The sequence below is a fragment of the Ostrea edulis genome, chromosome 1 (genome assembly GCF_947568905.1).
Source record: "Ostrea edulis chromosome 1, xbOstEdul1.1, whole genome shotgun sequence".
Classification (NCBI taxonomy): Eukaryota; Metazoa; Mollusca; class Bivalvia; order Ostreida; family Ostreidae; genus Ostrea; species Ostrea edulis.
Window position 1 is genome coordinate 85074785 of NC_079164.1, and position 25293 is coordinate 85100077.

At 35.4% G+C, this 25293-nt stretch overlaps 1 protein-coding gene and 1 pseudogene across 1 annotated transcript in view; both read left to right on the forward strand.

Annotated features, from left to right (window-relative positions):
* The first annotated feature begins 10734 nt into the window (after positions 1 to 10734).
* LOC125669329 (uncharacterized) lies at positions 10735 to 14947 on the forward strand (annotated as a pseudogene).
* A 1667-nt stretch (positions 14948 to 16614) lies between these two features.
* Positions 16615 to 25293, forward strand: part of LOC125677249 (CD109 antigen-like) — a 291878-nt gene continuing 283199 nt past the window's right edge. The window contains exons 1-2 of the mRNA XM_048915256.2: positions 16615 to 16728; positions 24578 to 24662. Coding sequence (XP_048771213.2) covers positions 24604 to 24662 — 59 coding nt within the window. The 5' untranslated portion in view covers positions 16615 to 16728; positions 24578 to 24603. The remainder of the gene's footprint in view (positions 16729 to 24577; positions 24663 to 25293) is intronic.

A 25293-nucleotide genomic window follows, 5' to 3' on the forward strand; every position in this document is an offset into this window, starting at 1 on the left:
ACTGCTCAAATAAAAGAAAAAACTCAAACCTAAGTTTGAGATTTTTTCAAGAAATCCAAGCCTGGGCAGGGCCAAAGATCTTGGTATATAGTGCATATATGTGTAAAACATTTAAATGACAACTTCTTTAATGCTATTGATACCAGTGTACGAAATTCCAGTCCGCCCGTACTCCTTAGACATACTAAATCGAGCATCAGCCCACTTGGATGCATCCATTTTTACCTAGAATCCTTCATTTTCGATTTCAATTTAAATCAGGTTTTGAAGTTATGATTATTTTTACCTTAGTCATTAAAGAACTTTTAATGTTAGTTCGGTTATTAATTTTTAGCGGTTTAGAGTGGGAAATCTTGTACCGTGAAAAGCCTTGGTTACACAAGTCATTTTACCAACTATTGCTCTGAAATGGAGATTGTGTCTATTGATTTTTTCCAATTTGGTTGATTGATCAGAAAGTAAAAATGAACATGGAAGAAAATTAGTAGGGGCTGACAGAGTTTTGGGAGTATATACACTATGATTGTTGGATTTTAGCAGGGCTGACAGAGTTTTGGGAGTATATACACTAAGATTGTTGATTATTGTGTGTATATATTGTACATCGTTTCTATGGGCTCGCTGGATTTTAGCAGGGCTGACAGAGTTTTGGGAGTATATACACTAAGATTGTTGATTATTGTGTGTATATATTGTACATCGTTTCTGTGGGCTCGCTGGATTTTAGCAGGGCTGACAGAGTTTTGGGAGTATATACACTAAGATTGTTGATTATTGTGTGTATATATTGTACATCGTTTCTATGGGCTCGCTGGATTTTAGCGGGGCTGACAGAGTTTTGGGAGTATATACACTAAGATTGTTGATTATTGTGTGTATATATTGTACATCGTTTCTGTGGGCTCGCTGGATTTTAGCAGGGCTGACAGAGTTTTGGGAGTATATACACTATGATTGTTGGATTTTAGCGGGACTGACAGAGTTTTGGAGTATATACACTAAGATTGTTGATTATTTGGTGCTGCTTAGTTTCTTCTACATTACGCGAAAGTCAGTAGTTTTACTTAAAAATGAACACGAAAACAACGGTCAACTGGCTAAACTTTGATGCCAGACCAGAGTTTTGAAAACTGCCAGATGAAAATTATTGCTATGACAAAACCATCAAAAAGCTCATAAATCCATTGAATATGTCAAACATGTATACAGTGTTGAAATGCACAACAAATCAAAACTTTTCATGAAATTCTAAAACAAAATTTCTTTTTGGCCATGCTGTTGCAATTTTTAACAGATTTTTTTTTTTTTTTTTATCAATCTGTATTCCTATGAAAAGTTTTATTCCATATTGTGGCCTCAACCTACGGACATGAAGTACCCGTTACATACAAGGTCAAAGATCATGATATGAAATGCAAGATCTTGCCAAAAGGAATATATATACAAAGTCTACATTGAATAATTTAGAAGATATTGTCTAGGTAGGTTTTCTTTAAAGTTGGTTAAACATCAAGGTCACAAGATCAACAACTTTGGTACCAAAAGAAAAGTCATGTCACAAGGAATGCACATTTGAAATATGAGAGCTCTAGCACTCACCATTCAAAAGTTATGAGCATGGTTCAAGTTCCAGACAGATTAAACAACCCCCCCCCCCTTCTGACTTGGGGGGGGGGGAGGGGGGGGGCTTAAAGGAAACATGACTTCATATTGCTTGGGAACGTTTTCATTTTGATTTAGTGTGACCCTGCTAACATTGAAAAGAATTTGTTTTGATAAATATCCTGTATATTCCCGTATAAAACTTTGATCTATTGATTTGAGCAAACTTGAATTTACACTATCTGAATACAAAATTAGAATTACAACCATATTTGTGTCTTCCAGTTCTCAAGAGCCTATGCTTTTATCTTAAAAGTACACATCAGTTATATATATAGAACAGGACAGGTAGATATTGCTTGTAATCCTGTCATACCAAGAGAAAACAGATTTTGCTACCATTCTTGAGGATGAAACTCATTCATTTTTACTTGATTGCCCTTTATACAAACATACAAGAAAAACCCTCCATCTTGCAATACGCAGGATATTGGTAAGTGTACGAACTTTCACATAAATTCATCCCAAATGAGGCAAACCTTTTATACACAACGGATGCTTTGGCTTAAATAGAATTTGATGTGGTACATGAATGTATATTGTAATTGTACACAACTAGTTCGATTAAAAGCATGTTCGATTTAAAAAGGCTATGTTTAGGGAAAATTGTTGAAAAATTATTTTATATTTTACAGTATGTTTATTTTTTTCCCCCATCATTTGTGAAACAACATACTGTCACAATCTGGGGGAGGGAGGGAGAAAATGACAAAGCTGGGAATAGGGATGGTACCCACAGGGTGCTTGCTTGATATTTTCATCAATACTTGACTTGACTTAATTCCTTCTCTCCTCGTGGAGAATAGGGCCATGAACAAGTCCTCTCCATTTACTTCTGTCCTGGGCTGATCTTGCTGCCTCTGTCCATGACCCAAAACCTAGTTCTTTCCTCTCTCTTTCTATTGTTCTTCTCCACGTTTCCTTCGGTCTTCCTCTCTTTCTTTTTCCTTCTGGTGTCCAACTAAGGGCTACATATGGGTGTGTTCTTTTATCCATCCGTAGCACATGTCCAATCCACTGCCATCTGCGTGTTTTTATCATAGTGCTGATCTTTGCTACTCCTGCTTATAATCTCTCTAACTGCTACATTTGGTATTTTTGTGTCGCCTGCATTACGCAGTGGCGACATATAGGGATCACTATCCGTCGTCGTCTGGCGGCGGCGTCGTCGTCGTCACAAAAAATTTCTGTCACAGTTTTCTCAATAACCACATGGGGCAACTCCCTGATATTTGGCACAGAGCATCACTGTGGCCAACTGTATTGTGTAAGACATTTTCGAATCTGTCGCTTATCAACCTCCTGTTTGCCGGGACTTAGAATTTTTTACAGAAAAAAAATTTCTGTCACAGTTTTCTCAAGAACCACATGGGGCAACTCCCTGATATTTGGCACAGAGCATCACTGTGGCCAACTGTATTGTGTAAGACATTTTCGAATCTGTCGCTTATCAACTTCCTGTTTGCCGGGACTTAGAATTTTTTACAGCAAAAAAAATTCTGTCACAGTTTTCTCAAGAACCACATGGGGCAATTTCCTGATATTTGGCACAGAGCATCACTGTGGCCAACTGTATTGTGTAAGGCATTTTCAAATCTGTCGCTTATCAACTTCCTGTTTGCTGGGACTTAGAATGTTTTACAGCAAAAAAAATTCTGTCACAGTTTTCTCAAGAACCACATGGGGCAACTTCCTGATATTTGGCACAGAGCATCACTGTGGCCAACTGTATTGTGTAAGACATTTTCAAATCTGTCGCTTATCAACTTCCTGTTTGCTGGGACTTAGAATGTTTTACAGCAAAAAAAATTCTGTCACAGTTTTCTCAAGAACCACATGGGGCAACTTCCTGATATTTGGCACAGAGCATCACTGTGGCCAACTGTATTATGTAAGACATTTTCAAATCTGTCGCTTATCAACTTCCTGTTTGCCGGGACTTAGAATTTTTTACAGCAAAAACATTTCTGTCACAGTTTTCTCAATAACCACATGGGGCAACTCCCTGATATTTGGCACAGAGCATCACTGTGGCCAACTGTATTGTGTAAGACATTTTCAAATCTGTCGCTTATCAACTTCCTGTTTGCCGGGACTTAGAATTTTTTACAGCAAAAACATTTCTGTCACAGTTTTCTCAAGAACCACATGGGGCAACTCCCTGATATTTGGCACAGAGCATCAGTGTGGCCAACTGTATTGTGTAAGACATTTTCGAATCTGTCGCTTATCAACTTCCTGTTTAGTGACAAAAACCATTTCAATAATTTACTTTTTCAACATTATACGTGATATATTACATATAGAATGAACTAGCAGGCGACACATGTCTTCCGGGGAAGACTTAATACTGCGTCATTGGCCAGTAGATCTTTAAGATTTTCCTAAGACATTTGTGCTGGAAGGTATCTACAAGTTTTTCGTCCCTTTTTGTCATTTTCCAGGTCTCGCTGCCATACAATAACACAGCTATTACATTTGAGCTGAAGAGCTTCATTTTTGTTTTTCTGTTGAGTTGGTTATTGCTCCAGATCTTGCGTAGCTTATGGAATGCTACTCTTGCATGGCCAATTCTTCTTTTTATATCTTCATTAGTACCTCCTGTCTTGCTTACTGTTGCTCCGAGGTCAATGAACTCATCCATATCGTTTATGTTGTTCCCATTGATGGTTATTGGTGTGATGTTTGCAGCATTTAGACGCATAACTTTGGTTTTTCCTGTATTGATTTTTAAACCTGTTCTAGCTGCGTATCTGTTTAGAGAGTTCAGTTTTTGTTGCATATGATCTTTGCTGCTGGATGTCGTCTGCAAAATCTAGATCGTCTAATTTTGTTGTCATATTCCATCTTATGCCTGAGTTGTTATCTGCTGTTGTCTTTTTCATTATCCAGTCAACTACCAGGAGGAACAAGAAACCTGACATGTTGCATCCTTGTTTGACACCAGATTTAACATTAAACCATTCTGTTGTACCATTTCCATCAACAACTGCGCATTCACTGTCTTCATACATTAATTTAACCATACTGATTATTTCGTCTGGTATTCCATAAGATTTCATGATCTTCCAAAGGGTTTCCCTGTGTACGCTGTCGAAGGATTTTTCAAAATCGACGAAGCATAGATAGAGGTTGGAGTTCCATTCTATAGCTTGTTCTAGAATATTACGTAGGACAAATATCTGTTCCGTAGTGCCTCTTCCTGCCCTGAATCCAGCTTGTTCCATTCTCAAATGTCTGTCTACACCAAATACAATTCTTTTTATTATTTTCCCCATTATTTTGGCATTATTTCATCAATACTTACTATGCAAAATATTAAGCAATTAAGCGCCTGTTGGTACACTCATCCATTTAAAACACATATGCATTAGTATAAGGTATTGATATGAAACCGTGGATTACTTGCGTTCTATCTGTAATTTCTGCTTCCCTTGTTTATAATAAGCCTTTTGATTTTACAAAATGCTGACGTCCTCATAACATTGCATAAATAATTTTTCGTTCCGTTCCGCGTTTTAGCAACACTCTGTTGCCCCCCCCCCCCCCCCCCCCCCCCCCCCCCCCCCCCCCCCCGCAATTTATTGAAAGTTTTAGAGAGAGAATAAAACCCATCACAATGCTGTTGACATTGCTACAAAATTAAATTAAAGGAATTTCTTGATCTTTGCATGTTTTTATTATTTATGATAACGAATTATGGAAAGGGTTACGTAATAACACACTCAATTCACCTGTTGCCCCGAGGTATGCAGTAAGTCTTAACTGTTACACGGTGAAATCCACTCATCCCCCCTAATCTCGACAACGGTTTACTTTGATTAAGCAGATAGAGGTGGTCGTTAGACGGCGAATACAATGTAGAACATGCAAAGGTGACGTCCCTGAGACAAATAAGACCATTGGCCTTTTGTTGACCTTCATATAACAAAAGGGTGGAGGTCGAGGTACTATTACTGGTGCTTGTTATTGTGTGTACAGTGTGCATGCACTTTTAAAACTGTCTGTAACCGTTTTCTGTTTAAAACTGGTAAATTAGGGACACGTTAGATAGTGGTAATCAGAACGCTATTGAATCCCCTTCATAAATGTGTAATGAATTTAAAGCAAATTGGTTTAATTCAACAAACCAAGTAAGAAAACTTTTCGTAATCTCTTTCTATACCTATTGTCACTTTTGTGCTTATAATGCTGGTATCAAAATGTTTTTACACAAGAGCTGTCTTAATATAAAAAAAAATCCTAAAGTCTTTCAAAAAGTATTTATGAAATTCAAATCGCTAAAGTGGAAAAAAAAATTGAGGCTCCTTATCAAAATTAAATCTTCCTAAATCTTTCTTAATGTGTATTTTTTAAAATTTATTTAATGCTTGGTGGCAGTAGCCTAGTGGTAAAATAAAAGTGAAAGTGACGGGTCTTTTGAATATGACCTTCAAAATGGAAGCCCTGTTTCACGGCGGGCGTTGACACATTAAGAACCCTCACTGCTACAGCCGTAAATGCCGCATGCATGGGTTAAAATATCCGTACCACTTCACTTTCAATTTGGTGACCTGAAGGTCTCTATACATGAATGAAAAAACAAACCAATGGCACCCAAAGTAACGTACAAGCAAAATTTATCAGTCAGAACAAAATTCACAGATTTCTTGGTATGATAAAATCTTAGAACAGAATTCATATATTTCTGGATATTAATCACTCTTAGAACAAACATAGATTTCTGCGTATAATTCAACCTTAGAACAAAACTCAAAGATTAATCCTATGACATAATTCATAGATTTCTTGGTATAGTCCAATCCTAAGAACAGAATTCGTAGATTCAATCCCATATTTCATTTGTGATGATAAAGAAACCGCAAATGCAAAGCACTGTGAGGGAGAATGTTAAAACTTTCTTCTATAAAACTATCCCCAAAAAATAGTGTCTTCGAAATATTGTACGTATAGTAATTAACTTGAAGGATTTAGCATTTGAAAGCATGTAGTAAGGGATTCTGAGAATTTATCTATGATTTGATACAAAATTTTTGTAACGACAGTAAAGTTTATATATACGTCCCGAGCAAGTTGTTGCGCAATCCCTGGAGTGTACATCCGCAGCCTGATTACTATGGAGCGCCAAATTAACATAAACTCAAATAATTGAAGATATCTTTAATTATTTGAAGATATCATCAATTCAATTATTGCTCTCTTTAAATGAATTAATGCACGCATTAAATCAATTATTGCTCTCATCAAATTAATTAATGCGCGCTTCAATTCAATTATTGCTCTCATCAATTGAATTAAATGCGCGCATCAATTGAATTAATGAGAGCAATAATTAATTTAATGCGCGCATTAATTCAATTACTGCTCTCTTCAATTCAATTGATGCGCGCATTAATTGAATTAATGAGAGCAATAATAGATTTGATGCGCACATTAATTCAATTATTGCTCTCTTCAATTCATTTGATGAGAGCATCAATTTAGTAGAAATATTGCTCGCAATAATTAATTTAGAGCTCGGTATAAATAATTTGATGATCTCTTCAATTCAATTGAAGATATCTTTAAATCATTTACAATGCTTTTGTATAAGGAATTAATGCGCGCATCAATTCTTTTAAAGAGAGCAACAATTCAATTAAAGATATCATTAATTCAATTGTGAATATGTTGAATTGAAGATATCTTTAATTATATAGTTGCTCTCTCTAAAAGAATTATTGCTCTCTTCAAATGAATTAAAGATATCATTAATTCAATTGAAGAGAGCAATAATTGAATTAATGCGCGCATTAAATCAATTATTGCTCTCATCAAATGAATTAATGCGCGCATCAATTCAACTATTGCTCTCATCAATTGATTTAATGCGCGCATTATATCAATTATTGCTCTCTTCAATTGAATTGTAGCGCGCATCAATTCAATTGTTGGTATCATTAATTCATTTGAAGAAATCATTAATTCGATTGAAGCGCGCATCAATTCAGTTGAAGAATTAATGCTATCATCAATTCAATTAATGCGCGCAATAATTCAGAATTGAAGATATCATTAATTATTTGAAGAGATCTTTAATTCAATTGTTGCGCGCATCAAATGAATTGATGATATCTTCAAATAATTAAAGATATCTTCAATTAGTTGAGTTTATGTTAATTTGGCGCTCCATAGATTACCAGTTCCCTCAAAATCAACTCAAACTCCGTACAGTGTCGATTCTCCGGGACTACTTTCCCCAACGAATATTGGTGTTGTTAAGGTGCAAGTCAAAAAATGGTTGAGGCAAAGTAATCCGGAAAATCTCTGGATTCGGGCGTTTCCGTATGAGACAAGGATTGATACTAACTGTGCATGAGCTTTGCGATTATACCAAGTATAAAAACGAGAGAGAGAGAGAGAGAGAGAGAGAGAGAGAGAGAGAATAAAAAAAAATTATGTAAGCTTTTTTGTGGTGGCTATGTGGTTTTTATTGATAAGGGACAAACAGGAAGCTCTCCAGGAGTTTGTTTACGGTTTTTACAAGAGAATAGTGTCCTTGATATACAAGTGTAATCACATTTGTATAAGTAAAAGTAATCTAGGGCAAACTTCCGCAAGAGGTCGTTTGCACACAAACCAACTCTGTGTACAGAGACGCAGAGGACTATGAATTCCTTGCCTTTAGATAATATTCATTGTGTGAAAAGGTCTAAGATAACGAACGGCGAGCAATCTCATAAAACCTTTTTCAAAAACATATAAAACTGCAAAAACGGATCCATGGAAACAAGGTTGAGAGCAGGTGCTTAGGAGGAGTAGGTATCCCATGTAGATCGGTCATATCCGTTGTGAGACCTGTCTTGATCAGGTAAACAGAGTAATCCGTAGTCAAAATCAGAATGTGTAGGACAGCCTAACAATTAGTATGAAACACGTTAAACAGCATTCGACTCAATAACATGTTGTACGAATTTGCGAATTGCTGGTTTTAAACGAGACTGTTTAATTGCCCCTGTAACATCAGCTTATTTCATCAGTAGCCAGCCTCGATTTAAAAATTGATCATATGCAGAACATGCTCTTGCGTATAAGGTGGGGAAAATTGATCACAACTTCGGACCAAACATATTCAAATATAGTCCTTTCATACCTCTGGGTTCTTGAATACATAATATAATTTGTTTGCAGCTGTCATTATTGGTCTTTATTCAATGTAGATCTTATCTGTAAGAGAATCCTTAAACGTTCAGAATCCAGGACATGACCAAGTTACGCTTGGGTGAACCAAATTAGAAAATAAAAACAATCAAACCAATAGTGATCTCTCATTGAAGATAATGAAACCAATAGTGATCTCTCATTAAAGATACTTATGTACTAATACTCAGGATTTTTTAAAATTTATTTCTTTTTGTGTTTTTGGTTGTTGTTGTTTCCATTTCGATTCAATTTATTCTCCTATTGCAAAAAATAACATGGAGAAAATATACATATATACGGTACATACGATGTTAAGCGGAAGTGGACGACTCTGTGGTGTCTTTTATTTCGAGTTCACTGGGATATATCGAATCAACATATGAATGAAAATGATTATTGTTCATTAGATAAAACGTCGTCGATATCTAAATGTCAAGGTGAAGGCCACAGCAAGGGAATTTTTCTTCTCATGTAAAAGTCTTATTAATAGTCGTTTCTGCAAATTGTTTACATCCATACTAAACCGAACACTCGTCTCATGGCCAGCTTCGTGTGATATTATTTCAGATGCACAATTGGTTTTCAATCCAAGGTAGTACGGAGATTGTTGCGCTGCATTGTCTTATAACACAATCACACCAATATAAAAACCGTTTATAATTGTTGCTTCGTGATTATAAAAAGGCATTCGACCCAATTAAATTCCACCCTCCTGTGATGTCATCAGATTTTGCAAAATCAATGATTTATTTAGATTTATGCATGACAGGAACATAAATTTTGTTGAAGTCTTTTCCACTAATTATTGTAAAAAGTCTTGTTAAAAATAAACTCTTTCAAAGGTTTAAGTTATAGATGAATAATCAATGATATGTTTCAAAATATTGAATCCAAGGGCAATAGCTGTTTTATTTATTTCTTTATCAAGTCTATTATGCAATAGATTTCTTTCATTTTTATAGACATCTTGTATATATTTGTGAAGAAACAGTGTCATTCAATTGTTTTGAATGCTATTACATCGTCATAACCAGTTTTTATGCAATTTTGATAACACTGTTCAAGGAAAATTGTAATTTTCTGACGGTGGTATATGATTCTGTTCATGTATGTCTCGCATCTTAATAAGTGTGATGACCTATATATTTTATTTTGATAATTTATTAGTTTTAACTCTAATGAATGGAAATAAAAATACATTTTAAACTTGTATCAGATAAAACTGCGAGTATGGAGTTACCTTAATAGAAAAAAATATATAGAAAATTAAAACACTACCGTATACTAGGGAAGCTGCTAACCATTGTATGGTAGGGTTAGAACTTGTGTAAAATCTTCCAGTCACATTTAACAATTATTTGAAAACCACATCGGTCTATTACAAGGGAAAATGTTGTCTCCCTGCTTTTGTTTTTTGTTTTTTTTTTTGTATTGTATGTAAATGACCTTGAAATTTAATTAATAAAAAAGGGCAATCAACCAACTGATCTACAGTTATGACAGGCTGCCAGAAGGCGGTCGGTTATATGATATGCAGGTTTTAAGAGGCTATGCGTTTGTACGGGGTTACTTATGTTATTATATGTATATTTTTAAAACAAATAGAAACTTATCTTTTATACCTGCAATAAGTATTAATGATTCTCAACAAAAATATATTTTGTTTGTTGTTGAAAATGGACACAAGGTTTAAAGCATTGTTTCAACCAATCCTGATCAGATGTTCTTCCGGAGTTGTACATATGAAAGTTTGTTCATACCATGGCCCCGGAGTGTACAATGGTACTTCATTTTGAAAGGGGATCAAAGTTTTACATGGTAATGTATGGAGAAGTCATATTAATATATACAATCATCACCGGGTAGTGCAGATTCCAATCTATTCAAATCATGACCTGGAGGGTAAGACGAGGCGACGATAGGGGATCAAATTTTCACGTGACAATATATGATGATCATCGATACTTGTTCTCAAACAAAATTAACATTTTTATACGGTCGGTGAATGAAATAATTATTTGCAGCAGTTCTTTGAAGCTTGTGGGAATACTTTTCCTGTTAAGTCTTTATATTTTGACGTATGTTGATGATATAGTGTTGCCTGCAGAATCGGTTGTTGAATTACAAAATAGGTGAATAGGGGTTAATTATAGATGTAGCAAAAAGTAAAATTGTTGTATTAGGAAATGGTGGGAATATTCCTACAGATGAGAAATGGGTGTAAATGGGGGGGGGGGGGGGGGTTAGAAATAAATATTAGATCAATTTGTTTCCTCGGGTGTTTGACTGGATTTTAATGATAACAGTTTGGTAACGCAGAAACAGTTGGCATCACAAGGTCGCAAAGCGTTCTCCCCCCTTAAAACAACAATAAAACATCTGTATTCAAATCATTATACCCTATTCTCCCCTTTTCGAATTTTATGTCAGTAGTACATGTATTTGGAACTACGGATGTGAAGTGTGGGAATTACACAAAGGACCTGGCACTGAAAAGGTGGACTTGGAATTTTTAAAATTGGCACTTGGTGTTCTTACAACCATGATATATTCTGAAACAAGGCGTTTACCATTGTATCATGTTAGTATTTTGAGAATGTTTAAGTTTTGGTTGCAGTCTGAAAATTGTGTTCCTAATGCTGCATGTGAATGTTTATACAATATCTGTGAAAATACAGAGCACAAGAGTCGTAACTGGGCTACTTTTATTAAGGATCAACTTGATTGTTTGTGACGTAGCTATATGTGGCATGGTATGAGTAACTTTAAAAATAGCCATGTCTGTTTGCCAGTATTACAGCAACGACTCAAGGACAATTTTATTAAAAATTTACATAAGAATATGCAGACTGAATAGAAATGCACTATTTACAAACATTTTGTTAATAATTTTTGCTTGCAATATTATCTTTAAAAAAAAACTATTCCTAAGACGTACAAAAGGCACCGTGTACAACCCCACATTTGAGGGTGCGGAATAGTGACCGTAGGGGGTACGGAATTCGAAGCGTGTTTTACTAGACAAGTTGACATATTTAGCTTGGTTACAGCTATAGAGATAAAACTAGTCTTATATTAACATACGACGGAACACAGTGATGTCCCCGCTTACTCTTACTCGTTTCCCACCTCGCAGTTCGTGTTAGAAATAGGTGAACACTTCAACAATATTCGGCAACCACACGTAAGGATGCAAATTTGATCGATATTTGGTGAAATTTTCAATTATACTACCACTCCACATAATATAACTTATACGCATTGTTTCTGAACATAACACTGTAGCAGATACTTCTATGATTTCCGAAATTTCACTTCAAATAAACGGGGAAAACTTCAATTTTAGTGTGTGCCACTAGGGGGTACAGCTTTCAGTGGAGGTAGGGGGCAATGAACTAATCACAATGTGATGAGTTTAAGAAAGTGTCATTTGGATTTAAGATTAATATCAAACCATCTTTGCGATGTAATCATTCTTTGATTTGAAATGTCGCTTGTACATGTATATAAATGCAGTCGGTACATTAACATTTCTGATCAGAGAATTATTTGCTATGTTCTTATATCATCAAGATGTTCCAAAACTGACGTCATCTAAGAAGAGGGACATTGTTTTTCGGCAATGCTTTTTGTATTGTTGTCACGGAAAAGATATTTCACTGTATTTACATGTTAAAATATTTGATATATGTAAATGAGAATATCAAATAGTTGCAAACTTTACTGATTAAAATTTACTTTGTTGTTTGTGATATTCAGGCTTGAAATTTAATTTAGAATCTCAGTTCAATTATAATTGATTTTTCTAGTGGACTGCATGATGATATGAAGAAAAAGTTAACTCTGGTTACACCCACCGAAAAGAAAGTTACAACATACACCGTCTTCGCAAGCCAAGTGTCCAAAAACGCCGCGAACGACAGTTAACATCGTATCATAAAAACAAAACTAACAATCGGACTGAATATAAACAAACACCAGAGGCAGCGAAAAAACGCTTGTACAGAACAAAACGGGCTGAAATGAGAAAGAAAGAAACAGAAAATATAGAAGTTCATTAAAAGATAGAAATGTTACAATGCCTGCAAGTTCAGAAAATGTTACAGAAATTTTGAAAGGTGTGTTCAAAAACAGAACAAGTAAGCACCGGGCATTAAAAAAAATTAAAAGAGGCTTTGCCCCAAACACCAAAAAAAAAAAAAAACCCACTTTATTTTTAAGAATCCGGATATTAAAATTTCCCAGAGATCTTTTGAGAACTGCAAGCCTTATTTTGTACGACAGGCCCGCTCAAAAGACAGACATACCTGCTGTTGTAGGTACCACGTTGAAATAAAGAGTGCATTGAAATCGTGTATGGACTTTCGAAAAAAGATTCTCCACGCAAATGTAAATTACACGGGAAACGAAGGTCCAGTATTTGAGTCCATAAGATTGTTCAAAATGTTGTATACATAAACTACACTTATTTCCAGAGGAAACGGGAAATACAGAAATTGAGGAAACGGTTAAATGGGAAAGATTTGAAAAAGTTAACATCAAGATAAAGGGAAACAAAGCAATTAAGAAACTAGTTCTGGTTAAAAAGGAATCAAAAGTCAGTGATTTATTTTCACATTTATTGCAACTATTAAAATCGTTTTCGTTGCATCAACATCGAGCAACTTGGCAACACAACCAATTTCAAACACTCGTTTCCAATCCTCCACTATGCCACTGTGTCTGTGTCCATGATTTTTCGGAAAACTACCGCTGTACAGAACTGAAACAACCCCAGAGCTCATACTATAAAAAAATTGAAGTCACGATAATACACCGTCATGCACTATTTGGTATTGATGGTGTGGAAAGTTCCGAAGAAAATCCGGAGATTATTACCGAGCACTTCTTTGTAATAAGCAATGGCTAAAAGCACGATCAGTATTTTGTTCATGAAGTTAGGAAATCTATATCCGAATACTTGGAATCCATTTCCTACCCTGTTGAAGCCATGCACGAGTTTACAGATGGATGTGCTGCGCAATATAAAAGTCGGCATTGCTTTGGGGACATCAGTAACTCATGTCGGGATTTCGGCTTCAAGCATTTCACCCGAAATTTTGTTGAGACTGCACATGCTTAAGGTTAAGTACCGTAGTTTCATGTACAATGATTTGTTAAAATAAGTTATTATTAGTGTATTTTGATTCTTAAAAACTTCTTTTGATGCAAATAATCATTCCATGCCACAAATATGATTCCCTAATGATATACCTTAAGAATGTTTGCTCTAATTCAAAATTACACGTAGATCTAATTGTTTTATAGATTCCTTTATATTACATGTATTCATTTCGATGTTTGTATTACAGGACCTCAAGATGCTGCTGAAGGACTCCTCAAAAGACAGGCAGATTTGCGTGACAAGCCCATATACAAAATGGGCTAGACGTGTATGAATTTGCTATCGCAAAGTTGATAACGACCAAATCTGTTTGTAGAAGACGAATATTTCGTTTTCTGGACTCCATCCCACGAGAATGTAACTTACAATTTAAACCTGTTTCAAACATCAGGTCTGTGCACCAAGTTATCGCTGACAACTCATCTTCACAAATCATCACGCGAGAACTGTCTTGCTTTTGTGAAAAATGAATATCACAAATTTTCGACGAATGTCCGAATGTTTCAAAAGCTGGAGAATTTAGAGGTATTGAGATGGTCTACGAAACCGGTATTATCAATGTTAAATCGGATAACAAAGAGCAATCCTTGTCCGAACTTGTGTCCAAGGGACAGTCATTGCCGTGTATGCGGATGACCCTGATCACGAATATTACTTATTGAAAGTTCATGAACCCGTTCATATGTTGGACAGCGAAAAAACCGATTCGTGGGGCTCGACTTTACCAGCTGGTATTGAGGTCATCACTGGACTGTACTATGACAATAACAAGCAGAATCCTCTGTCATATAAACTTGTTCCCCGGCGAAGAGTAGTGGTACCCGCAGGTGCGGTGGTTTACATATGCTCTGAATTAGATGCAAAGATCAATATTGCTTTAGACGAGGGGGTCCATTTGAATATTTTGCATGCAATTGACGAAATTGTTATGTCATAAATATGTAGAGAATGTGCTGACATGAATCAAAGAGTATAAAAACTGATAATTTTCAATTATCAACATTTTATTTAATGGCAAATGATATGATGAACACACTTTTGGGTATTTTGTTCAAAATATTAATCCATTGTAACTGATTACAGTATGTACTTTAAGAGAGTTTCGTCCAAAAAAAAAAGTTTTTTCCATTTGAATTTAGAATTCATAATTCTTATAAATGAACACCATACTCATATTGAGATTTATTTTAGAATTTCTAGATCACTGATTATTTGCTTTAAATATGATACTAAAGCTTGAATTTTTAAAAATGTGACATTGTTTTTGTGATTTTTTCCCTACAATTCATGACGTTATAAGCGTAACGTAAAATAACACCAGTAGATATATATGTGCGCGACGTCGTAACGATATATATGTGATCTAACTTTAATTAGATTGCGAGATTTGTGTATTCCATTGAACTAAAACACTTTGAAGTTACATATTTTATTAAAAATACACAATAAATTGTTTACATTTTTACACCATATTTTTGGTAAAATAAGTAATTTCAAAGTGTTTTTATTTCAATGGAATACACAAAGCTCGCATGGAAATTATAATCTTTTTAAAAACAGTTTCTATGCAAGATTTGTGTATTCCATTGAAAATAAAACATTTCGAAGTATAAACATATTTTCTAAAACTACACTCAAGATACAAAAGAAATTCAAGGAAGGAGGGTACCGGAAGTCCTGTCCACATAAGCACTTATGTGAACGAGACAAGGGTTAAGGTAGTACTCTACATCGTCATAATGGCTGACTTCCTTTAAAAACATGGATGAAAAAAATCGATAGCAGCAATATCTGACTTTTCCTTTTCCATTTAAATACATAGCCGGGTAGCTCAGTTGATTAGAATACCGACTGCTGAACTGTAGGTCGCAGGTTCGAGTCCAGCAGGAGTTTAAAAAAAAAAAATCAGATTACCTTCTACTAAAACTGTATTTTTTGACAAAATAAAGTAAATTTGAAAATTTTCAATTTCAAAATATTGTGTACATATCCTCCACTTTCCATCTACAACAAATTTCTGTGGTGTAGCATACCTCCTTAACCCAATCTCTACCCAGAGTTGTCGTCACTTGCTCTCACGTATCAAAATAAGTAATGTTATTCTAAATGTAAATCCACTTTTTTACGGCTAATAAAACTAAAAACTATCTTATAAAATAGCGGGAAAATGTAGGACAAGCAACTATTTATAGATTTTTTTTCCATTACTACATATTCTTCATGTACCTATGTATTGGCCTGGTGCAATAGGACCACCCAATATCCTCGTTACAACCCAAAATAATGCTTCTTTTGTCACAAAAAGACTTGGCATCTGCTCAATATTTATTTATTTACGTATATTTTTGCAACTGAAGTCAAAACCATAAGTGAGTGTAAGGAATGATAATTCTGGGTAGAGATTGCATTGGGGTTAACCCGGCTAGTTTGGTATAAAACAAAACACTGTGACCATCTCTTGGTATTTTTAATCAATTTCTGAATGTTTCCCCTACCTATTCATTATGTTAAGAAATTGGCATATTCAATTAGTAGAGCCTAGGACTTGTAAACAAGTATTCAGTACAACACAAATGACTTTTGGCGGGAATCGTCAACTGAATCCCGAGGGGTTTCGAGTAATCGTACAGCATGCAGCGAAATCAATGAAGGGAAGCGAATGTGTAGATTTAAAAGACGCATATAAACAATCCATACGAGTAACTGGATAGACCAGCAAGGTAAGCGTACATAGTGTGTGCACTGAAACATTTAGGGTGTAGGTGACGGTGTGTAGATCTGGACTATTCAGTTGTCACTGGACATTGGTGACAGTAAACAACCGGGCCGGGATAACTAGTATTACTTACTTATCCTCTTCGTCCCCGGTGGGACATAAGGCTTCAACAAGTTGTTGATAACTAGTATATGATGTGTTAATGATATGATTAGATTAAGACAGGTTAAGATTGTACTCTGTGGTTGATGTGACCATGTTTTGTTGTCTAATAACTGTAATTTATAAATTGTCTCCTCGTAAACTTATACTCCCATTGATCTTTGTTAGGGAGGCTGGGTGCGACTAGCCGCTAGCATGGGGCGTTTCGCCCTAGGACGATTCGTCCCAGGGGACGATTCGCCCCAAAAGACGATTCATCCTAAAAGACGATTTACCCTTGGACGGTTCGCGGCAATCACCCATAAAGACTGTGACTTTGTATTACGAGTACTCTATTGTCTGTTGTGCTTTAGATTGCTTTCTGTAATTTGCAGATTGATTAATAATAAATTAGGCCGTCAACATTCACACTGATTAATCTACAAATGGTTTCATCTGTTTGTGATATAATTAAAATAAAACACAATTTAAACAGATTTACACTTTAAACTGATCATTGCCAATTTAAAGTTAAATGATATAATTCCATTTTAAAGTGAAATGATATAATTTGTGTGAAATAATTGCATAGATCTCTATTTAACATGTACTGGGGTCCATCTTTATTTGAAGGCGCCCCATAATTTGTCGACCCAATGATGAGACTCCTTGTTATTATCAGAGATGTACAAAACAGATAAGCTACTCCTACGGCGGCATGTCTGAAAATATGTGTCGATAAATTATTCATTCCTATTTATTGGTTTGATAAATTGATGCTGATCTAAGTTTTACTCACTAGCTCCTATTATAAATTGGAATCAAATGTAACAAGTTCTGATTTGATCAACAAATATGCTATTAACAAAAAAAGAATGGAAATCGTAAAATTTACCGAAATCTCACAGATTTTTCAGAGTTAGGATTGTGTGTCACCTTTTGAAACTTCACCTTTATTTTACTTTGAACTGAAACATCTGAAAATATTGTTTCTTCAATGTTTTAGAGATAGGATTTGGAAGTTTTGAACTTAATGTATTTCAGCTTAAGCCAGTATACATAATTTAAATCTGCATGTGGTGTTTTGACCAAAAAACGGGAATGAGAGATAATACAAGACCTGAGGAAGCTGCTAATCTCTGTGTTTTATATATATATATATATATATATATATAAGCACTTAAAAGGCCACGACACTGTTGGTTATTTAAAACTCGAATTTTTGACGCAACCTGCGTCTTTATCAAGAGACATATAAATTTCTTTACTGGCCTTGTATCTTCTCAGATCCGACACTTTAAGAAAGTAGGGTGTTGTTGGGTTTTTGTGCTTTTATATATATATTATATATATAAATAAAGAATTCGGTATTTGATACAGTAAATACATCCAATAATAAAAGTCAAGAAACACAAAACTCGAATAGCATTTCACTGTTAGTGCGTTCGGCTTTAATGCCTCTTCAGACAGTTATAAAATGAAAACATTTTCATTTTATAACTGATATATATATATATATATATATATATATGTCTCTGTCATTATAAGATGCTGTACAGTCTACGAGTATTCCCCGTTGAACTGTGGAAAACACACAATGTAAAATGATCTGTGTTTCACAATGGACACAGCCTGGCACGGTGTATGTGTATTTCGAATACACAAGATGTCTGCCTTATCTAAAAAGTCAGTGCCTAATACCCACCTGTCACTCTGTGTCTATATGAGATGGTATAAAATGACATTGAAACATGGATTTTATGTTAAATGATGTAAATGAACCATTTGGTGGTATTCTTGATTCCAAAATTTTTGACGAGGTAATAGTGATTGGTCTAAAGCTTTAAAATCAGTGAAGCTGCAGGGTATGGTCATTTTGTAAGTCAACATTTTTCATCAACTTTCCCTGTGTACAATGTTTTTATACCCCCCGCAACAAGTTGTTGGGGGGGTATACTGGAATTGGGTTGTCCGTCTGTCCGTTCGTCCGTCTGTAGACGCAATGGTTTCCGGGCTCTAAAGCATTATCCTTTCCACCTACAGTCACCATATCTTACATATGGACTACCCATGGGATGAAGATGTTCCCTATCGATTTTAAGGTCAAAGGTCAAGCGCACTGGACATCGAAGTAGCAATATGGTTTCCGGGCTCTAAAGCGTTATCCTTTCCACCTACAGTCACCATATCATACATATGGACTACCCATGGGATGAAGATGTTCCCTATCGATTTTGGGGTCAAAAGGTCAAAGGTCACATGCACTGGACATCGAAGTAGCAATATGGTTTCCATTTAAATTGTTTAAAGGCTTTTTTCATCGCATGGAGATGCTGTGTTCCTAGATAATCCATTTCTCCCTACAAACGAGAATACCCAAGGTTTGTCATGCCATTTGTTTTTTACACTCAGAAAAGAGGTAGTTTATACCTATTACCAACACCCTTTGGGAGATTGGGGTAAGCGGGGGGTATTCTTAGTGAGCATTGCTCACAGTACTTCTTGTATTACTACAGTAACTTGATCTGAAGAGTCGGATCACGTCGAGTTGACAGGCGCAGATCATCAGATCACATGAGACGTGAAGCGTTGAGTTTGATCTGATGATCCGCGCCTGTCAACAAGACGTGATCCAACTCTTCGGATCAAGTTACTGTAGTAATGATAAATTTATTATATACCCCCTTCTGCATTTTAAATCCACATTTATAAGATACTAAATGCAATCCAAATTATCAAAAATACAGACATACAGTGAAATTATATTTTGTGCACGCAGTTTTGTTTATGACGCGGCCAATATTTTCCACAAGAAACGTTGCGTTGCTGCATTGTGACGTCACCAGTTTCAGAGGATGTACTGATACGGAATCAGAAAACCACAGTGTGTGATCCGGGAAAACCGGATCACAAGCTGTGAAATCCACAGTATCAAAGAACAATACATTGATGGGTATATAATAAAACTGTGTATTATTTATTATTGATTTTATTTTACAGCTACTAAAACCATACTTGATATTCTCAATAATGAATTCCAAATACATACACGTACAATTATTTTCTCCATTGTATAAACTATTTTTCGATATTATTTACGAAATGTATTTACTGTGGAATTAGTCAGCAACCATTATTTAGAGACCACCTGTAATGTGTGACCTTTTTAGCTTACCTGAGCTGAAGGCTCAAGTGAGCTTTTCTGATCAAAATTTGTCCATTGTCTGTCGTTGGCATAAACTTTTCACATTTTCATCTTCTTCTCCAGAACCACCCAACTTGGCACAAAAACATCCTTGGGTGATGTTAGGGCTTTCAAGTTTGTTCAAAAGAAGGGCCATGCCCCTTCAAAGGGAAGATAATTACAAAAATGCAAAAACCACTGAGCCAGATGAGCTGAGATTTACATGAAAGCTTCCTGACATAGTATAGATTCAAGTTTGATAAAATCATGGCCCCCCTGGGATAGGATGGGGCCACAATAGGGGATCAAAGTTTTACATACTAAAATATAGAAAAAAATCTTTAAAAAAATCTTCTCAAGAACCAATGGGTCAAAGAAGTATACATCTAGGCTACATGAAAGTTTCCTGACATAGTGCAGATTCAAGTTTGTAAAAATCATGGCCCTCGGGTTAGGTTGGAGCCACAATAGGGATCAAAGTTTTACATGCAAATATATATGGAAAATCTTTAGATATAGACCAAGGTGACTAGGTTTCCATTCTCTGTTGGACGGCCTCTTAATACAGGTTTGATTGTAATTTTGATAATATATACTTAAAGTATGAAATTTTAAAAATCATGTCTTTAAGTGTAAGGAACCAAGCAGGTCTGGGCCAACTTCAACCTGCAAGATGCATTCAAAGTAACGTGCCACACAACAGAAACCAAAGACTTACAGTCCTAGCGAAAAACCCTTCTAAATCACTGCATGACCTCTGTATCTGTACTGTTTACTGCACCAAAGGAAAATCCACTGGCCCATTGAAAACTATGACATATTTTCAGCTTTGTTAAGAACTCTGAAGTGAGAGAGGACAAAAGTTCAACCACTCCTATGGTTTTAGTCATGATTTATTCAAGTGCAAAAGAAACACTATATGTACCATTGATTCTTATTACTGCCATCTTCGCTCCATTTCAATGTATGGTTTTATAATTTCAACTGAAAGTCAGTGGTATTGATGATTTTAAAAGTACAAGCCTGACGGTATAATGTATATGTAATAATTTTACCAGCCCTGAAACCCCAATTTTACTAGGCTAATTTCGAAGACTTGCAATTACATGTGAATAATTGTTGGTTTAGCATTGCCAAAATAGGACAGATTTTTTAAGTTGAGTTTTAGATAAACATGATAAATGAAACCAAAGATGTTTAGTATTTGCATTTAAATGCGTGTTAGAAATGCCAAATCTTTAATTTCGTTAGAAAAAGTGTATTATTTTACTGTTTCTTCTAGAATATTTTCCACTGAAACTTTTAGCAAATATTTTAAAAGATTTATATGACCTTATCAACAGTGAAGGAGTCCATTTTTTATGGCAATGTTTGAACTTACCTGTTTTCAGAATAAAATTCACAACAAAAAAGGAAATAAAAAATTAAATATGAAATAAATTAAGAGAAAGCAACACATTTATTATTTCTTTTACCCCAGAGTTTTGTTTTGGAGTGAATTTTTTTGTATAAATGTCCCTCCATCTCCATCAAAAAAAAAATCCTACCTACCGACCCAGCAGTTTAAAGGTAATGGGTCAGCAACACCAAACCAACAATATCTTAATTGAGGCGCGGGCTAGAAAAGTTGAAATATACATGAAAGCTTCCTGATATAGATTAGATTAAAGTTTGTAATAGATTCAAGTGTGTTTCGAATCATGGTCCCTGCGGGTAGGGTGGGGCGACAATAGGTGGTCAAAGTGTTACATGCTGTAGTATAGGAAAAATCTGTAAAAATCTTCTTCTCAAGAACCACTGGGCCAGAAAGAAAAGTTGAAATATGCATGAAAGCTTGGATCCTTACATAAGTAGATTCAAGTTTGTTCAAATGAAGGTCCCTGGGCTAAGGGTTGGACCAAAGTGTTGCATGGTTATATACCGGAAATTAATTAAAACTAATACTGCATGAGGATGTATTCTAACCAGGATACCCATGACTGATGATGGAGAAAATTTTTACAATTTCAAAGTGCAAACAGGAGTATTCAGACCATCCATTGAATCGAGAGCTGTGAACAAATAACAACGGGAATGATGCCATTTCCAATATTTATGTATGGTGTGACAATGTTGGCAAACATTTGTATTTATACTGTTGGGAGTTTCCATTTTTCATCAGCCCCCCAATATTTAAGAAATAAATTTCAGTTTTGAAAATACATGAGGCATGAACTGAGATAGTTTACGCTAGTTGAAAACTATGCTGTTTTGAAACGTTGCAGTTTATACCCCAGGGCTTAATTGAAACTAATTTTTGATGTCACCAGTCCAGCCGGACTGATACTAGTTAGGGTATAATTTCAACCAGTCCGCAGAAAAATTTACCAGTCCACTAGAGTTTTACAGAAATAGTTATACATGCTTCGTTAATGTTATTAAAATAAAATAATGGAATTTAACTCGATATGCCTCAGACAATATTGTAACACTTGTCAGTGGCGGATTTAAAGACCGCCCCCCCTCCCCCCCCCCCCCCCAAATTAAATTTATGGTAAATTTTGGTCTTTTGTTTAGAAAAATGTAAACGATAAAAGAAACAATAATTTCTTCCATTTTCAAAGAAATGAATGACAAAATCTTTTGATTTATTAAATTAATTTTATTGGGAGAACTTACGTTTTTTCTCCCAAACTCCTTAGAATATGCGTCATTTTATTAATTTCACCTTATCAAAAATGATAGAATATAGTAAAAATAACTACATAGAAGACATTTTTCAAGCCATATGAAATCTGTAAAATCCAGGAGCTTCCAGGGGCTTTGCCCCCTGGGCCCCCACTAGGGCTTTGCCCTGGACTCACTGGAGGCCCCCAGATCCCCTGTCTCATAAAGTTGCGCTCTTCCCCAACTGCAATTCCTGGATCCACCCCTGCTTTTGTGAGATTTATATTTACTAATCGAGTTCATCTGATATCTAAAGAGGAATGCCAAATGCACGTTTTTTCAAGATTCGATAAGTAGATTTTGCAAAATGACGTTTTAGAAAATTAATTGACCAGTCCCATCGGACTGACTTAACCAAATGTCAGTCAGTCCACCGGACTTTTATAAACCAGTCACAGACTGACGGACATATGTTAATTTCAAGCCCTAGCTGTACCCTAAGTATTTTCAAAAATGAGAATTTATTTTTTTTACATTCTTCTTTCATTTCTGTCAGAATTCCTATTATATAGACATGTACGTCTTTATAATATTTATCAAGAATCATACACGCATTGTTCACTCTGCTTCACATATGAGAAAATGAGTATCATTACAATTGGTAAAGATATTGAGGGCAGAAACATTAGAAATGTTGATATAGATTAAGTGGATGCGAATTTTTAGAGTAACTGTTGAAGACCTTAAATTCATCAAACCAGTGATGCTTATGGGAATCATATTCTAAATGAGAAGTGGGTCAGATGAAATGAAAGAATGACATATGAACTCAATGTTTCATTTTATATCATAATTTGTGGTAGGTAGGGCAAGTAAAATCACATGCAGGGCAAGTGAATTTTGGTCATCGTACTTGTCCTTTGTCAGCCCCTGATGTAAATCTTCAACGATTGACAGGCAATGTTCTACATGCACTTTATTTTAATGTCTCTCGTTGGTATGAAATTTGTGATGGGGAATTATTAATGTGGGGGAAAACAGGAGTATTCAGAAAAAGCCCACTTTTATACAGGCAGCTAGTACCTCTTTTGCGAGACTTTATAATCAGCAGATTATAATCATACCTTGTTATAATGGTATTTTGCACTATACTGCAGTACAGACACTCAGTATTTTGTAAACTTGATCAGGTGGAAAAATTATGGTACCTGGTTATTTTAAATAGGCTTTTCGTGACTTAATTTTATTTTTCGGTTGGATGGTATTGTTTGGATAAATATGATGTTTGGCAACTACTCAACCGTGGAAGAGTGCTGAAAACTGATGTGTGTTCTGTAATGTCCTAATTCTTTTGAACAACAATGGACATCTATCAGCATTTAATTTTGGTATGCATGATTTAAATGATCTTCATCTGAAACAGATGCTTTTCTAGTTATGCAGTAGTAGAGTTAGATGGAAATGGTTGTGGGGATTGCAACACTCCTTGTGGTTGGGATTTTTTTTTTTTTACCAAACACACACCCTGCATGTGGTTAAATGATTTAGGGGGCTGCATCTTTAGAGGATGCCTCCAGTAAAATTTCCATTTGGGGTTGAACTTGATCCACTCCAGAAATTGATTGTGAATCAGAAACGGAATGGAAAAATTTAGTAATAGAGCAAATATTTGCCTTTTGTGGTGAATAGAATAATTTGATACTGCTTACATGGTGACAGAGACCCCTTACTGGTTTGATTATGATGCAAAACATTATATCATTCCATCCATCTTCCAAATATCCATCTGATATCATTGTAATTTACAGATCTATTGAATGTCTGCATGTGACAGTAATGTAAAACTGACAAAGAAAATGTTTATGTAATCTGTATTTTTCAGTCCAAACAGATGCTTGTTGAAAAAATATGATGAAGCTTTGGATGATTTCACTGTTTGCTCTGACTGTCATGGGAGCCAAGACAGGGTAAGATTAAGTTAAACTCACTGTAGTAGAGTGCCTGTTCTGTTCTTATTGAACTGAGGAACTTTTATTTTCAAGATTTCTATGCCCTGTCATGAGTATGGCCAGGGCATATAGTGTTCGTCATGTCTTTGTCACACTTTGTGTTTAGCTCAGTTTCAAAGAAACTATTCCAGATAATTTTAGGTCACCTCATGACCTGAGTTTACCGGTACTCTGGTGACCTAATTGCAATTGGTTGTCGTCCGTTGTCGTGTGTCATGCGTTAACAATTGAACATTTTTAACTTCTTGATAACTATTCTATTCCATTTCTTTTCAAATTTGGTATGAAGCATCTTTAGGACAAGGGGGAAAAAAATCGTAAATGTCGGGACTCCAGCACCCCTAGCGCCCTAGGGGTGGGGCAAAAACTGCCCAAAATTGACCACTTTTCAAAAATCTTCTTCTCAAGAACCACACGTGTAAGAAAAACTAAATGCATATAAGTGATGTAGAGCAAGAAGGCCTACCAAAATTGTAAATTTTATGGTCTGGGGTAGAAGTTCTAATGCCAGGGTGGGGCCAAACTTGGTGTATAGTGGTTTTGTGTAAAATATTTAAACATCTTCTTTAATGATATTGATACTAAATTG